This window comes from Erithacus rubecula, assembly GCF_903797595.1.
Source record: "Erithacus rubecula genome assembly, chromosome: 21".
NCBI classification, from domain to species: domain Eukaryota; kingdom Metazoa; phylum Chordata; class Aves; order Passeriformes; family Muscicapidae; genus Erithacus; species Erithacus rubecula.
This window is the reverse complement of record NC_136673.1, coordinates 4,597,222-4,613,140: the sequence shown is the minus strand read 5'-3', so window position 1 is coordinate 4,613,140 and position 15,919 is coordinate 4,597,222. Positions and strand designations below refer to the sequence as shown.

General features: G+C 52.8%; 2 protein-coding genes across 3 annotated transcripts in view; both read left to right on the top strand.

Annotated features, from left to right (window-relative positions):
• The first annotated feature begins 370 nt into the window (after window positions 1-370).
• Window positions 371-12,335, top strand: AIF1L (allograft inflammatory factor 1 like). The gene is made up of 5 exons (XM_079324026.1): window positions 371-527; window positions 4,951-5,017; window positions 8,011-8,052; window positions 9,159-9,321; window positions 10,890-12,335. Exons 1-5 carry the CDS (start codon window positions 450-452, stop codon window positions 10,975-10,977), a joined length of 438 nt encoding a protein of 145 aa, XP_079180152.1. The 5' UTR covers window positions 371-449; the 3' UTR covers window positions 10,978-12,335.
• Window positions 12,336-14,549: 2,214 nt separating this feature from the next.
• Window positions 14,550-15,919, top strand: part of NUP214 (nucleoporin 214) — a 38,114-nt gene continuing 36,744 nt past the window's right edge. For both annotated transcript variants that reach the window (XM_079324111.1, XM_079324110.1), the window contains exon 1: window positions 14,550-14,654. In XM_079324111.1, coding sequence (XP_079180237.1) covers window positions 14,613-14,654 — 42 coding nt within the window. In that variant the 5' untranslated portion in view covers window positions 14,550-14,612. The remainder of the gene's footprint in view (window positions 14,655-15,919) is intronic.

The following is a 15,919-nucleotide window of genomic DNA, read 5'->3' as shown; positions in this document are numbered from 1 at the left end:
CGGGGGTGTGTGACCCTGGTCGGGACAGGAATGGCCGGGACACGCATCACCTCGGCTGGCTGTCTCTCGGGCCATCCCTTTTCCCGCTGCTCGCCCTCCAGGGTTTATCCAGCCTGGAAGTGGCTGTAGCATCCCGCCCCCATCCCTCTGTCCCCGGTACCGGGGCAGCTCCGGAGCGATCCCCGCTGTCCCGGAGCCGCGCCCGGCGGGCGGTGCGGGCAGAGGGAGCCGGTCCCTTCTGTCCTGCGGGAAGCGCCCCGGTGCTCGGGTACCCTCCGCGGAACTCGCTGCTCTCCCTCGGAGGAAGATGCACGGAGGGATGCGGGCTCCGCCACCCGCCCGCTGCCGGCGCCGGGCGGGGAATGGGTTAAGGGCGGGGGGCGGAGGGCCCGGCCCGGCGCTGCCCGCCCCTATTTAAGGCGGCGGCGGGCGCGGGGTGGCTCGGTGCGATGGCGGCTCCGCGCCGGCCGAGCGGCGGGGGGCTGCGGAGAGCCCCGCAGGACGGGCGGCTGGACGAGATCAACAAGGTGGGGCTGGGGCCGCCTCCCACCCGACCCCAGTGGGGAGGGGGCTGCGGCGGGAGCGGGCGGGGCGAGAGGAGGAGGGCGGTGGGTGCAGGAGGAGCTGCCGACCCCTGTGCCCAAACCCCTTTGGAGAGGGGATCCTGCCGGAGGAGGAAGCGGGGTTTGTACGGGGCTCGCTCTCCATGCCCTCCGCTCCTGGTACTCTCCTCTCAGGCGGCTCTTTCCACCCCGTGCATCGCACATCGGCGGCTCCGAGCGGGTCTGGTGGGCGCCCGGGGGCTGGCTGCTATGGAATTCCCTTTGGGAACGTGCTCCAGCAAGAATGGGGGCTATTGTTCTCCTGGAGCACTTCAACCTCCCCTCTGCTGTATCGAGCACTTCAACTTTTTCTTCCCGGAATGAGAACTTTCTGCGGCTCAGAGCTGACTCCAGCCCTCCTAGCTTTTCATTACAGCGGGTAAATGGTTTGCCCAGGATGGTTGGACGTCCCGCAAGCCTTGGGCAGGGGGAATGGCACCTCCTGGTTTAGTGCAAAGTGCACTGGGCTTCGTGCCCTTCATGCCAGGGTCAGGCAAGGTCCTCTCCCCCGAGCTTCAGGCTTACCCTGTCCCTTGCTTGGCATGGTTGTGGGGGCAGTTCTGCTGGCATCCCTCCCAGCTAAGAGTGGTTCTGAGGGTGGAAAGAAGGTTTTAACCTTGAAGCAAACTGTGCTGGGATTTCTAGCACCTCTAGATGCTCTTTTAGTCAGTGGCACCTTGGTGTTAAAAGTGCAGAAATCAAATTGCTGTGCAAGATGAAAGCCCGGAGGAGATGTGCTCACCTTGCCCTCACAATGACCAAGCTATGAAAAGCGGCAATATGCTCCACCAGTGAGACAGTAGAGGTGAAGTTTAGGTCACTGGAGAGGGAATTAAGTCATTAGAAATTATTTAATTAACTATAAATTAGGATGTGCTGTGGAATAAGAGTGGAAAAAGAGGTGCCATGGCATAAGGTGTTGTAAAGGAGCCTTTGTAAGCTGCTGCTGGAAGGCAGATACAGCATACCCTGCACCCAGGTGTGTAGCTGGGTCTAATATATCTCCCCTAGGCAAGGTGGTGCTGGCCCTTAGGCTGAGGATGAAGGGACTGTGTTGTACCTACTGCTGTAGTTTCTGCTTCTGCAGCATCACACAGGCACAATCCTCTAAGGATGCACGATCCTGTAAGGATGCATGATCCTTAAGCTGGTAGGAGCTGTAGGACTGAGTCTGAAGCTGTGCTTCTGGGATGCTGCTGCTGTGCCACTGCTGTGTCCCAGGGCTTGAGGCTGTTCCCACACAGGGGACAGGTTCCTTTTTCTCCCACAAGCTGCTGTCACTTCTGTCCTTTCCTTTGGCTGAGGTTTGGATGACAAAAATGAAACAAGCTACGTGACTTCCCACTGGCAGAGCTGCTTGTTTGCATCCTCGCTGCCCTGTATGCTGGCTCAGCACTAGGAGATGGGGCTTGAGCTGCAGATAGCACGGGTGGCAGATGCCCATGGATCCTCAGAAGCCATCGTGCTCAGGGCAGCAACCCCCACGCTGCTGTGCTTTGCCAGCTCTATGTGGCAATGGGGGAGTGCAGCAAACAGCCTCACACCTCCCTGACAAGCAGCTGATACAGAAACTTGGGCTGATACTGTGGCTAGAGCCAAGGAGGGGGTTTCCCCAGCACTAAGAGCCCTAAGGCTGTAAAAGAGTCAAGTGCTTCTAATAAAACCTATCAGGCCAAATTCCTATCAGGCTTAATCTCATTGTCTCATCCTAACACTTAGCTCCCTCCAGCCCTGTTTTCCTGGCTGGTTTCTACCCCAGAGCTCTGCTGGGATAGGGTCTGGCAGGCAGTACACTGAGTGCACATGTGCTGCTGAAGGAGAGCTGACTCCTAGTGCTGGCTTCTCTGCTCCAGCCTGAAACACTCTTCTGGGCTCCCCTCTTGTTTGCTCCCCTCTTTCCAGGCAATGCAATCACATTGTCCAGCCTCGTGCATCAAGGTGGCAGGTCTAATCCAGCACAGATTAGTTTCAACCTTGTTTTACCCTCTAATGCTCTGGGCTGCAGGGAAGGAATTCAGCCTGTTAGAGAGCAGGTGCCTGCTGCTCCCATCCAGGGCAGGCAGGAGCATCCCTCAGCCCTTCCCAGCCCCTGCAGGCAGGGTGGCTGGCATTCAGCACTTAAACACCCCAGTGACAGCTTGGCCTGCCAGTTGGAGTCATCTTTTTGGGGAGCAAGGATGGGTCTGGCTTTGCTCAGGTTGTCTTGCAGGTAGCTGGGACTTGTCTGGCTGAGTTTATTGGCTTAGAAAAGTCTCTCAACAGCTCAAGAAAGGCTGTTCAGAGCAGGAGGGGGGAGAGGCTTTTAAAGCAGTTCTTATTAATAGAACATGACCCTTAAAATGGGAACTTTAGCAAAGGGCTCTAGGAGGAACTTCAGCCACTCTGAGTTTGAGTCACAGGCCCTGGGGACTGAATTCCTGTGTGCCATTGTGAGTGTTTTCCTTATCAAAGTCACAGCCCAGCTCACACACAATGTGGAGAGTGGAATGCCTTTCAAATGCAGCCCCTTGCTGCTTCCTTGCACCTGGAGCAGGGCTGTGGTGCTGGTGGGCTCTCCAGCCCCCCTCCAGTTGAAACACAAGGGAACTGAGTCCTGATCCTGTGTGCAGTGTCACCTGTGCTGCTCTTGTGTCACACTGCCAGGGGCTGGTGGGTTCCTGGGCGTGTGCCCCTCAGCCTTCACATATGGATGCATTTCCTTCAGGCTTCACCATTTCTGTGCTGCTTCTTGCTCCCTCAGAGAAGCTGTGCCCTGCCCTCACATCCCCTGCCCTGCTGGGAGGTGGAAGCTGCTTTCTGCTCCTGCAGGGCAGGAATGAAGCTGTGACCTGGTGGCCAGGAGGTGTTTTGGCTCTGTTTTGGTTTTCAGTGATGTTTGCCTTCTCCAGAGGCTATTCAGGGGTGATGGCAGCAGGTAACACTACTCTGGTCTCTGGTGACTCCTGCTGCTGCCTGAGCCCAGGTCTCAAAGCTGAATTGGGCCCTTTGTGTTGGGCTGGGAAATGATACCCCTGGGTAGAAAAAACTGAGCTAAATGAAACCGAGTTGGCAAAGGAGAGCAAAAGAAGGAACTAGGAATGTTGCTTTTCACCACAGCTTTCAATTTGAGTTGGTGACCATGGTGATGACTTAAGTCACTGTCACATTGGTTTGGTGGTCATGGTCTCTGGTGTCCCATCTGGAGTTTCTGGGGTGGAAGGAGGGGGATAGCAGTCACTTCTGTCCTAGTGAGCTTCCTACAAAACCCTAAAATCAGCTGCAGGTAAAAGTCTTGCCAGAGCAGTGGGTAACTGGCAGTGAAACTTTGAGTACTCCCTGAGCTGTCCAAGCTCCACTGTCCCAGAGAGGAAGGAGGGACCAGCTCCAGGTGTGTGGGACCCAGAGCACAGGAGCAGGATCAGCACACAAAGCTCTTGGTGACCCATGAGCATGGGGAGCAGTGGTGAGGAACACATCCCAGAGTAGGGAACAGCCTCAGCCCTCCATGCAGTAACCCCTCGAGGGGTTTGTCCTGGACAGGCCATGCATAAGCTGTGCAGATGTTAATGATTTCTACACTGAAGAATGTGGTGTTGTTGCTGAACACAGCTCGAGTCATTAAGCTGTGCTGGGCTGTTGCTGGGTGGTGTGGGAGGGCAGGGACAGGAGCAGGACCCTGCTGCTCACAGCTGTGGGGAGTGCTGCTGGCAGGGCACAGCAGAAGAGCTGGCTGTGCAAGCTGTGTCTGATCTTTTGGGTATCTGAAGGTTTTTGAGATGGGGTTAGGGACAAGTGACCACAAGTGATCCTGGGTTTTCTCTCCAGCCTGAGCAGTAGAGGGAGAAAATGGATACTTGGTATGAGAGAGTTCCCAAGCCCAAAATACCTGTCCTCTTGGGCATATGACATTCTGCAAACTTTGCCTGCTCTATTTGCAAGCCCTCTGAGTTTATCTAAGAGTTTGAAATCTGAGATAAGAGTGCTTTTTGCAAGGACTAGGAGCCCTTGCTGGAAATAAGTGCCCAATCCACATGCTAAGTGTGCTTAAGCAGAGATGTGAGGAGCTGAAACCTTGAGAGAGCAAGAACAGGGGCTTTGATGCAGTTATTCCAAAGGCAAGTGGGGTCCAGTCCTCCCTCAAGCTGCCAGTGGGAAATTTGAGACATCAGAGGGATTCCCCTTGCACTGGAATGTTAATGACAAGGTGTGGAGGGATTCAGCCCATTTTCAAGTCTCTTGGTGCAGTTGTTCAGCTGTGACTCTCTGGGAATTGTGTGAGTCTTCTGGCTGATGCTGCCTTTGGAAGTGCCCTTTAGGGTGTTTTCCTTCTCATCTTTAACCTTGAGGATATTTTTTTTTTCTGTTTTAGGAGTTTCTCTGTGACCCAAAGTTCAGCAATGAAAAAGACCTGGAGGAGAAGCTGGCAGTGTTCAAAGGTGAGAACTGGAGGGTTTTTCTGTCCTTTGAGCCTTACTCTTTGCTCTGAACTAGATTATTTTCCTCAGCTCTTGGATCTCACAGCCTGAGTCTCTACAAAATACAAGTGACTGAGCTGGGATGGATGCCTTCCTCCTTGCTTGTGGGACTTGGTGAAACTCTCTGGAGAGGTGTTTTCCACACAAGCCTTTGTGCTTCTCCCACTTGCAGGGCAGGCACTTGTCACCCTGCAGACATCCTGCCTGGCAGCTGCTGTTACTGCAAAACCTGCTGTGTGGGCAAAACCCTGGGGAGCAGCAAAGGAGGATGGTTTCTGACTAGTTACCCAGCAAGCTAACTGGCATTATGGACTGTGCAATAGCTGGACTCTTTATTTTTTCTTTTATTTTTTTTTTTTTCCAATAAGTAGGAGGACTTCATTCCACAAAGCAGAAGTGTCAGCTGCTTTCTGGAGGAGTTAGGGACTTTCTGTCTCCAAAAGTTTCTTTAGTCCTTTCCCAGCCCCTTGACTCCAGAGGGAACAGCATTGATATATCTAGTTCTGGCCAAAGCCTGACTCCAGTGGGTCAGCAGACCCAGGACTTAGGTTTGGGCCTTTTGCAGGGACAGGGGATAGAGAAACAGCTCAAAAGCTTGGAGTCCTCTGGAGCTTGTCCCCAGACTGGTTACAGGACAAGATCTGGCAGGGTTATTCTGGTGTACCCACTTTCCTTCTAAGCAGTGGCTGAAGGCAGTTGAGAAAACAAGCCTGAGTCACGCTGCCCCGAGGCTTGTGCTCAGCCTGCCTCTAACCAAATAGAACCTGACCTTGCTTCCATTTCAGACATTGTCTGCTATTTCCCTTTGAATTTTGGCTTTGCAATCCAGCAAGGAAGAAGCTGGCTGGTGTTTTGTGATCCCTTACACTGCTGGGCACAGAGGAGCCTCCTGTGCTCTCCGATCTCTTTGTGTTGCCTTTTGTGTAGCTTTGGCTTTTGGCTGCAGCCCCACATTATTTTTTCCCATCACAATTGGGGCTCTTCAAACATTGCAACTGTAGGTCACAGGCACAGAATTCCCTGTAACGAGAGCCTTTGGCATCTCTTCCTGCTGCCTCGTGAGTTTGTCTCCGTGGCCTGTCCCTCTCTCCAAGGCCTCCTCCAGTTCCCCCAACAATCAGCTCATTGTGTGATGATGGGGGGAATATTTCTTCTCTGCTGTCCTTCCCACATCCCCACCCCCCTCCCAGCCTGGGGGAGGCAAAGATGGAGCCCCCATGCAGTGTTTGTGTAAATGTATTTGGGAGGGAGGGACCATGGATGGTTTTTGCCCCACTACATCCCTCTTGCTGGGGTGGGAGGAAAACATGAATGTGTGAGCTGAGGCTGATGTAAAGCTGCCTCTGTTCTCTGCACTGCTGGCTAAGTGTCAGCTCAGAAGTAAAGAAAACATGTGCTGGGCATGGGCATGGCAGAGCAGGGTTTGTGCCCCAGGCATATGCAGGGGTGCCTGACCCTGGTAAGTTCAAATGCACAAGGGCATTCTGGTGAGGCAGGGTGTGGGGAGAGGCAGTCCCACATCAAGCATCACTCTGGCCCCTAAACATGTGTGTGTTACAGCCCTGATTTCTTCTAGGATTGGTTGCTTGATGCTTGAAGGGAGACATTTACTCCTGCCTGAAGCACGAACAGCTTGGGTTTATACATGCTGTTTCTGCAGGTCTGCCCTGGTCAGCTCATGGCAGCAATAATCCATGGGCTGAGACCCAGGTGAAGACATGCCAAGCCACTCCTTTGCCTCCTGCCCATCAGTCCAGTTAACCCAACAATTTCCTTTGGAAGCACAGGTCCTGGGAAAACTCTGATGTGTGAAATAACCACTCTTCCCTTCAGCTCCTGAAATTAGCCTGCCACTTCTCTGTTCATACTCATACACTTGCTGGTGTCCCTGCAGCAGAGGCAAAAGCTCCTTTCCATCTTCCTTCCTGGGGCAAAGGAGCAGCCTGGAAGGGTTTGGTTAATTTGAGTCCTCCAGAGCTGTTGTGGGGAGTGAGTGCTCACTGCAGGGTGATTTCTCCAGCTCAGCATGGAGGGATGGTGCCAGCAGGCATCTTGCTCTTTCCATTTAGTAGAGCTGAGGTGATGGGGGGCCCCTTGCAGTGCTGGGAGCTGTATGGTCTGTAAGACAGACAAATCCTTGCCTGAAGAGCTTAAAGTCTAAATGGGGAACAGCTAGCAAGAGGTGGGGGGTGTGTAGGAAGCTCAGGTGTGCTGCTTCAAAGGGCAGCACAGGAAACTGCACAGGACTGAACTCCTGAATTTTCTAACTCAAATCAATGCTCTGCCTGTTACAGCATGTGAGGTTTTTGTCCTGCAAAGCTAACCAGATCTTCTGGAGCAGGCTCTGCCTCTCCCTGACAATGCTGGAGTTGCTCAAGTCAGCAGTGTTTGACAGCAGGCTGGAAGGCAAACAACCTGCTCCAGCATCCCTGTGCCCAGGCATGTTCTTGGCTTTGCCCTCTTGATGTGGTCCTTGAGCATCTCTCCTGGCAGGTGCTGCTGGGTGGAAGCACTGTGGAGTCTGCCCCTCGTTATTGCAGGCAACTGCATCATTTAATCCCCCCTAATCCGATCAGGCTTCATCTCGGGAGTGCTGGGGGTTTGTTTTCCTTGCTACTCCTTCTGGGAGGCTGTTCCAGAGCTTTGTTTTTCTGGCTGGAAACCTTTTAACGCTGTTCATAGCCAGCTGATACCTTGTTCTCATGCCAGTGTTTTCCTTCAGCTTAAATGAAAAGCAGCCACAATTACAGAGCACTTAATTCTAGAGCCCTGGAGTTGAGATAAGGGTGCTAAAACCAGGCCTTGAGATGGTCTCCCCCTCTGAACTTGCATTCAACACTATATCAATCTTTTCCCCAAATGCTTTTTATTTCAGAGCTGTGAGCAGGCAGTGCTCCAGAGCCCTGCACACCCCTGTGCTGTGCACTGCTAACCTAATTCTGTGTCTTTTCCAGAGAAATACATGGAGTTTGACCTGAACAACCAAGGCGAGATAGGTGAGTGATTGAGGGATGCTGGGCTGGAAGAGCCTGTCTGATGTTTCCTTCTGCATTCATGGTGTTGAGGAATAAAACTTTTGGGCTTTTCCTATGTCCAGCCTTGCTTGGTTCTTAATTGCCAGCCAGGGGCTTCCTTGGCTCTCCAGCCCCTACCTCTCAGCTTTCTCAGTATCTCCTTGACTATTTCAAGATCTAAGTTCTTCTCAGTGCTGATCTCCTGAAGTTCTAGTTATCTCTTCCACTTCTTTCTGCTCTAAAAACTTTTTTTCCTCTTCTCTCTTTTTCTGCACTGAGGGCTTCTTCTCAATCCTCTGTTACAAAGCTGGGAATTCAGAGCTGGGAAGCTGCAGGACTTGGACAAGCCTAGGGCTTACCTGGCCTCAGACAGGAGCTGTATAAACCCATGAGCACTTGTGGTGCAGAGAAGCTCTTTTCTTTGCAAGGAGGGGAGCAGAGCGAAGCTGAGGACTTGGGTGTGAGTCTGCCTCAGCTGAGCAGCCCTGCTTTGGGTCCAGAAAGCAGCAGTTATGTAAAAAGTGCAATCACTCGTGCTCTGTGCCCTTGCAGGAGGCAGCTGCCTCCTTCCCCTCCTCCATAAGAGCTGCAGCTGGAGTGGAGCCTGTGGGGAGCTGGAAGAGGCCTGGCTCAGGGCTTCCGGAGGGAAGGGGCCACAGCTCTCAGCAGGCAGCAGTGCAATGGGAGGAAATGGCCTGTGGCCATGGGCAGGGGTGTCTGCTCCCCACAGCTTGTTTGTCTCCAGCTTTAACCCCGGCCTTGCTTCCCTCCTCCCCATCCTTGTGATTCTTGGCACCACAATCCGAGCTAGAGAGCACCGTCCCCACGTGTCTCTGGGGCACTTGGAGACTTGTTCCTCTTCTCTGAGTGTGTGGTACTTTTATCTTGAGCTGCACTACTCAGAAGTGATGCTTTGTACAGGGCAGAGTGGCAGTGAGCTGTAGTGGAAAGTTTCTTGTGGCTTTTGGCAACAGCTTAATGCTGTCAGAGTCTGTGGTCTCGGGTGAGGACTCATGGCTCTGTCCCTGGGGTTGGTCTGTGCTCAGTGGGGTCACCCCTTGACAGCAGCAATTGCCTTGCTCTTGTAGATTTGATGTCTGTCAAAAGGATGATGGAGAAGCTGGGGGCTCCCAAGACCCACCTGGAACTGAAGAGGATGATCTCTGAGGTGACTGGAGGGGTCAGCGACACCATCTCGTACCAGGACTTTGTCAATGTGATGCTTGGGAAACGCTCAGCTGTGCTGAAACTGTGAGTGTCCTGGGATGGAGCAGCACCCAGGCTGCTCTGCTCTTCTGTCTGGTGGAGCTGGAGCTGTGCACACCCAGTGTTCATGGAGGGAGAGGAGGATGCTGGTGCAGGGCACTCTGCAGGGTGTATAAGCCCATGTTGAGCCTGCTGTGTGTTAGCACAGGCTTCCTCCCCTGTGCTCCATGGGAGCCATCCCCTCCCTTTCCCGAGGGTGTGCAGGCATTCAGCACTGCAGGACTTCTTCCTGTCTCTTCCCTGAGGATCCTGCTGGCTTTGGGGACACAAACTTCCCCTGTGGATGGTGGCAGGACTTGAGTGAAGGATAGTCCTGCCAGCACCAGTACTGCTGGCTCCTGTTTTCCACAGGATGTTCCATCCCTGCCTGATCTTGGAGGGACAGGCAGTAGATGAAGATGGGACACATGCTTTAAACAGCTGGCTTGTGCTGGGAGAGGTTTTCTGTGGTACAGGCTGCCAGCACTAGCCTCCCACGGCCCCCTCTGCCCTCTGAAAGTGCTGCTCCAACAAATGACTTCTAAACACTTGCTTGGCTCCATCTCCATCCCATTGAAGCATGGCATTTCCTTTCACAGCTCAGAGGCTGGCCCTGCTTTCATATCTGAAGCCACCATGAATAGGAGCTGATCCTCTCCATCCCACTTACCCCTTTTCAAAGGCAGCTTTAGAAACACAGCCAGCTTCAGGCAGGTTGGGAGGAAGGATCCTGCACCCACCTCTCATGTGGTTTCTCTAAGCTGGGCCATGCTTGCTGGCAGATTCTCCCCACCGTGTGCTGTGTCTCTGTTGTGATGCTCCTCTTCAGAGCAGACACTGACTTCTGCCATCCCTGCTCCTCCTTTTTCTCTACAGACCCAGACTGAGCCTGCAGCCTGTCCTGTATCTTCCATCCCTCCTCCCAGCTGCAGCAGCTTTCACAAACAGGTCCCTTCTCTTGTGAACAGGCACCCCTTTGTCTGTTGGACCCTGTAGAGCAGGAGCAGAAATGTAAAACTCGTCCTAAGAGCAGTACAGCCCTTTGATCCATCCAGGCAGCTGGCATTCCCAGCGTAGCTGCAGCCCTCAGGGAGAAAGACAGTGCTAGTGGTTGCAAAATGCTTGAGATTCCTACAGCCAGTGCCTTGCTCCTTGTTTTTGCTCTCTCCCCTGACTGTAATTGCTGTTGCTTGTTCGGTGTTGGCTTCTGAATGTTCTGCTATGTGCTTGTGTGAAAGGTGGGCCAGGAGTGGTATTTGCTTTTATGCATCAGGAGCACTTGGCATGCAGTGTGTGCCCAGGGGATTTCGGAAGTGGCTGTCTAAATAAAATGTGCTAATCCTCTGGGCTCTGAGAGGAAAACTGGCAGAGACTTTGGGAACCCACTCCTGGTAGCTGCTGGAAAAGCCAGCCTGGCAGCACTGCCCTCTGTTGGCTTTCCCTGCTTTGTTAATTATCGAGTGCTCTTTGTAGGGCAGCCAGATGCTCTTTTTCAGCAGAGAATGCCACCCCCAATGATGGATAAATATGCATTTGCTTTTTTAAAAATTGCCAATATCTGTTGTGTTTTGCAGGGTCATGATGTTTGAAGGAAAAGCCAATGAAAGCAACCCAAAACCTTCTGGTCCACCTCCAGAGAGAGACATAGCCAGCCTCCCTTGAAGAGAACAGCCTATAAAATGGGCACTGTTTGCTTTGCTGGTCTGTAACAGAGGTTATTTGTGCTTTGTTACTCTTTACTGTGGACAGTCCTAGTTTTCAACTAACCTGCCTTAGAGGAACAGCAAGGGAAGCTGGAGACCTCCAGCTCGTGTCTTTCTGCTGCATCCCTTAGCCAACTTGATCTGTTAGACAGAAGTCACAGCACCAAGTGTAATGTGAGACCAAAAAGAACAAAAAATATCCTATGATTTTACTCTTTCCTCTGCCCTTCCTGCATTTCTCAGACGAGGAGCTACTTTGTTCCCAGCATATGGATTCAGAGCTGTGCTTGTCACGACAGGTTCCTTATGGTCCTTGCAGCCAGATGTGGACAAAGCCCCTGAAAGGCTTCATGGGTGCAAAGAAATAAGTGCCTTCTCTGCTCCATCCTCCTGTTCCTACTTTAGATTTAGTTCTTCCCCTCCTGACCTCCCCAAAATGTAAATCGGACTCCCACATCTGTCTGATTATGAGGGGAATGTGCTTGGACACAGATCTGCCTGCACAGTCCATTGGAGTGGGCACAGCTCCTGTCTGCTCTGGGGGCTCATGCTGCAGGCAGATCTCGGGGTCCAACACCAGCCACAAGTCAGGATGGTTAAAGCCACCTTGGGGACCCCCTTCCTGATAAATCACAACTTGGGTCTGGCCAAGAGTGATCTCAGGACAGGTGACTGTCTGTCCCATCCATGGAGTCCAGAAACAAGCTGTGATGCCTTTGCAGCCCCACAGGATGCTCAGGGCAAGTGAAACCTCCAGTTGAAAGGAAGCTGAGTGACCAAACTGAGCCTGGCCAGAGCAGTTGCAGATGAGGATCTGTCCTCAGGCAGCTGCTCTGTCCCTCTGATTTTTGCAGACCTCTCTACATGTGTTTCAGCCTGGTCCCCTGGGACTATCCATTTCCCTGATGGATAAGCTCTCAAACCTGCAAAATAACAAGGGCTTTAAGTATGGAATATGAGCTGGGACTGTGCTATCCATGCTCTGGGTACTGTGGTTATTCTTGTTCCATACACAATTTCTGGAATCCAGGTGTTTGCTCTTTGCCCTTTCCCTACTCCTCTCTTAAATGTTCTTGACAGCTTTTAACTTTTTTTAAATCATGGTTTAGCAAGTACATTTTTTAAAGGAAATACAGATGATTAACTCTACTAGGCTGATTGTTCCTGCCAAAGGCTGCACTTTTAAATAATAAAAAAAAACCAACAAAAACATTCTCACTACTGTTTGTGTTAAAACCAAAACTGTAACGGACAAAAATTATGAGCAAAAGCAGCACCAGTCTACTTCAAGGACTGAAAATAAATCTTTTGAAGCTACACAGTGTATCAGTGTTTATTGTTATCTCCTCTGAAGCTTGGTCTGTATGATTGGTTGCAGATTAAGCAAGCTGGTTTCCAAGTCTGTTAATATAAACCCTTAAACAGATCCTGGAGATAGGTTTGGACTGTCTTGATCTGATCTTTATCTGTAATAACTGACTGGAAGCCATGGAGTTAGTGTGATGAAATGCAGAGGCCACCTCCTGAAAGCTGGTGCTTTTTTTCTGACTTACTGAAAAAGAGCAGGTGCTTGTTTATTGGGAGCAGACACTTGCAGTGCTTCTCTTGAGGGAGGGTTTTTTTAATTATTCTCTCTGCTCTTGAAGCAATTGCCCAAGTTTCTTGTCTGATGTGAATTATCAAAAGGAGAGACCAGGTTTCCTGGGGAATGATTGGGTGCACTTTTTCCATGTGTTTCTCAAAAGGACAGAATTTCCCTGAGATCACAGTCCCATGCCTGCTCTCTGCTGCCTGGTAGCCTCTGGGAATGCACCTGCTTTTCTTTCTGTGTGTTGGAGCTGTTGTTCAGTTAGAAAATAAAGGAGGCATATTACACAAGGGAGACTTGGATGTGGTTTGCCACAGCTCAGGTCACTGCCCAAAGCCATCATTTCTTGTCTCTGTGGAAATCCTTGTCCTTTTTGGTCCTGGAAAAAGAGAATGACCTGCTAGAGATGGAAACAGCCCTTCTCAAAGTGTCCCCAAAGGGCTGAGTGATGGCATTCTGTCTGAGTGAGAGCTGAACCCCTCAAAACTTGGACAAGTAAAGAAATTGAGGTCCTGGTGTGATCAAGCCTGCACATTCTGCTTTTGTGTGATCCTGGAGCACAATGAGGCTGTTCTAGCTCAAAGAGCTTCTATATTTGCAGCTCAGCCACCCCACACTGCAGCTGCACAGGGGCTGACCCAGAGCATCCCTGTGCTCCCAAGGGAGCAGGATTGTACCTGAGGGAAAGGCATGAAACTGTGTCAGGGGAGGTTTAGGTTGGAATTAGGAAAAGGTTCTTTCCCCAGAAGGTGATGGGCACAGCCCCGAGGCTGCCAGAGCTCCAGGAGTGTTTGGACAGGGTGGGATTGTTGGGTTGTCCTGGGCAGGGTCAGGAGTTCTATTTAAGGATCCTTTAGCATCCCCTGCAACCCAGGAGTTTCTGTGGATCCTGAGACCTGAAGCAACACTGGATCTCTGGCATGGGAAAAGCAGCAAAGGCCATGGCCAAGGTGGAGCAGCTGCCTGCCAGATCGACCACGGCTTGGCAGGGACAGAGCCATCCTTGGGGTCAGCCCAGCCCTGGGCTCTGTCCATCCCTGGCTCTGTCTGTCCATCCCTGGCTCTGTCCATCCCTGGGTCTGTCTGTCCATCCCTGGGCTCTGTCTGTCCATCCCTGGTTCTGTCTGTCCATCCCTGGGCTCTGTCTGTCCATCCCTGGGGTCTGTCTGTCCATCCCTGGGGTCTGTCTGTCCATCCCTGGCTCTGTCCGTCCATCCCTGGCTCTGTCTGTCCATCCCGGGCTCTGTCCATCCCTGGCTCTGTCTGTCCATTCCTGGGGTCTGTCTGTCCATCCCTGGCTCTGTCTGTCCATCCCTGGCTCTGTCCATCCCTGGGCTCTGTCCATCCCTGGGCTCTGTCCATCCCTGGCTCTGTCCATCCCTGGCTCTGTCCATCCCTGGCTCTGTCTGTCCATCCCTGGCTCTGTCCATCCCTGGGGTCTGTCTGTCCATCCCTGGCTCTGTCCATCCCTGGCTCTGTCTGTCCATCCCTGGGTCTGTCCATCCCTGGCTCTGTCCATCCCTGGCTCTGTCCATCCCTGGGCTCGGGCAGAGCACGGGCATTCTGCGGCTCCCAGCGCCTCACAACGTGTGGAAAAATCCGGGCAGGAACACACAGCCTTGACCATGGCCAGGGGAGATTCGGGTTAGACATTGCGAGCAATTTCTTCACAGAAAGCGTGATTAGACATGGGGCTGCCGGAGAGGGAGGGGGAGTCACCGCACCTGGAGGCGTTCAAGGAACGGCACTCAGCGCTGAGGGCTGGGTGACCAGGTGGTGCGCAGCCACAGGTTGGGCTCGATGGTTTCAGAGATTTTTCCAGTCTGACTCTGCAAAGGGGGTTCATTAGGCACAGCTGCTCGCGGCAGGCCCGGCGGGAGGACCCGGCGCGGCGGGAGGACCCGGGGCAGCGAGAGCGGCGGCCAGAGCGGCCCCGCCGGAAGCGGAAGCGGCGCGCGGCTCTCCCGGCGGGGCGCGGGCGGCGGGACCGCGGCCGCGGGGCCGCCATGGGGGACGACATGGACGTGATCCCCGAGCGGGAGATGAAGGTGAGGCACGGGGAGAGCGGGGGGTGAGGGGCAGTGCGGCACGGGGAAGGGCTTGACGGGCTGTTTGACTCGGGCCGGGGGGCCTTGGCTTGGAGCCGGAGGGGAGCGGGGCTTGGAGGAGGCTCGGCCTGGGCTGGCAGAGGCGGTGGGTTCTGAGGGGGGCTTGGTTGGGACCGTGGCGGTGACAAACCGGGGGGCTCGGCTCGGGATATGGCGGGGCTTTTTGAGACATCCTTGCAGTGTTTGTGGAACAGAATCCCAGGGTGGATCATCCAGCCAAACCTCCCTGCTCAGACTGGTTGGCCCCGGAGCACACGGCACAGGATTGCGTCCCAACGGGTCTGGAATCTCCAGTGAGGGACACTCCACACCCTTTCTGGGCAATCTTGAGGACTTTCAAGTACTTGAGGACTTTCTAGCATAGTATGGTACAAGCCTGTGGGGTGGAAAAGGGAAGCTGGCATGGCCTTGGTGTAGCGGGGTGTTTAATGCCTGGAGAGGGAATCACACAATGGTTTGGGTTGGAAAGAACCATAAAGCTCATCTTGTTCCTACCCCTGCCACAGGCAGAGACACCTTCCACCAGACCAGGTTGCTCAAAGCCTCATCCAGCCTGGTCTCGAGCAGTTTCAGGGATGAAAGAGAGTTGGAATAACCTTGTTTTGGAAGAAGAATGATATGTTTCTAAATTATCCTGCTAGCATGCCTTGTGCTGGCAATCTCCTGGTTTGGAGATGTGTGGCTGTGGGGCAGTGTGAGCTGGAGTTTTGCTGTGTTCTGCCAGCCTAGCCTGTCTGTGCCACCCAGTGTTACTGTCAGGCTGGGTAAGAAGGGACATGGGGGAACTGATTCCTGGAGTGGTTATGGGTCTTTGGACAGCTGCCTTCTGCCCTCAGAAACAGGGTAATTGTTTTGCAGAAGTTTCTGAGTTCCTACCTTCTCCTCAGATTGCAAGAATGTACTTATTTAGTGGCAGTTTTTGGGAATAACTCAGGTGCTTGCCTGGAGTTACTGGCATGTAGGTCAGCAAGTTTTGTTCAGTCCTGTCCCATCTTTTCTTTATTCCTTTTCCTCTGTATCACTTGGCTGGTTTTGGTGTGCTTCTGAGGAGGTCAGATGTCCCAGGCAGATTTTATGAACACAAGCACTGGGTACAAGTGAGATTAAACCAATGGGAAAAAAAAAAAAAAAAGTGGTGTGATCTCAAGTCTTTCATGGATGAGACAGAAAATGTGATGGAGTGGCCAGAGGCTGCCTGGGTGTGT

Bases quoted from the DNA above. Each gene is read 5' to 3' on its own strand.
- AIF1L (XM_079324026.1), top strand. From the start codon at position 450: ATGGCGGCTCCGCGCCGGCCGAGCGGCGGGGGGCTGCGGAGAGCCCCG. The intron at 5,018-8,010 runs GTGAGAACTGGA...TGTCTTTTCCAG, and splicing joins GAAGCTGGCAGTGTTCAAAG to AGAAATACATGGAGTTTGAC. The intron at 8,053-9,158 runs GTGAGTGATTGA...TTGCTCTTGTAG, and splicing joins GAACAACCAAGGCGAGATAG to ATTTGATGTCTGTCAAAAGG.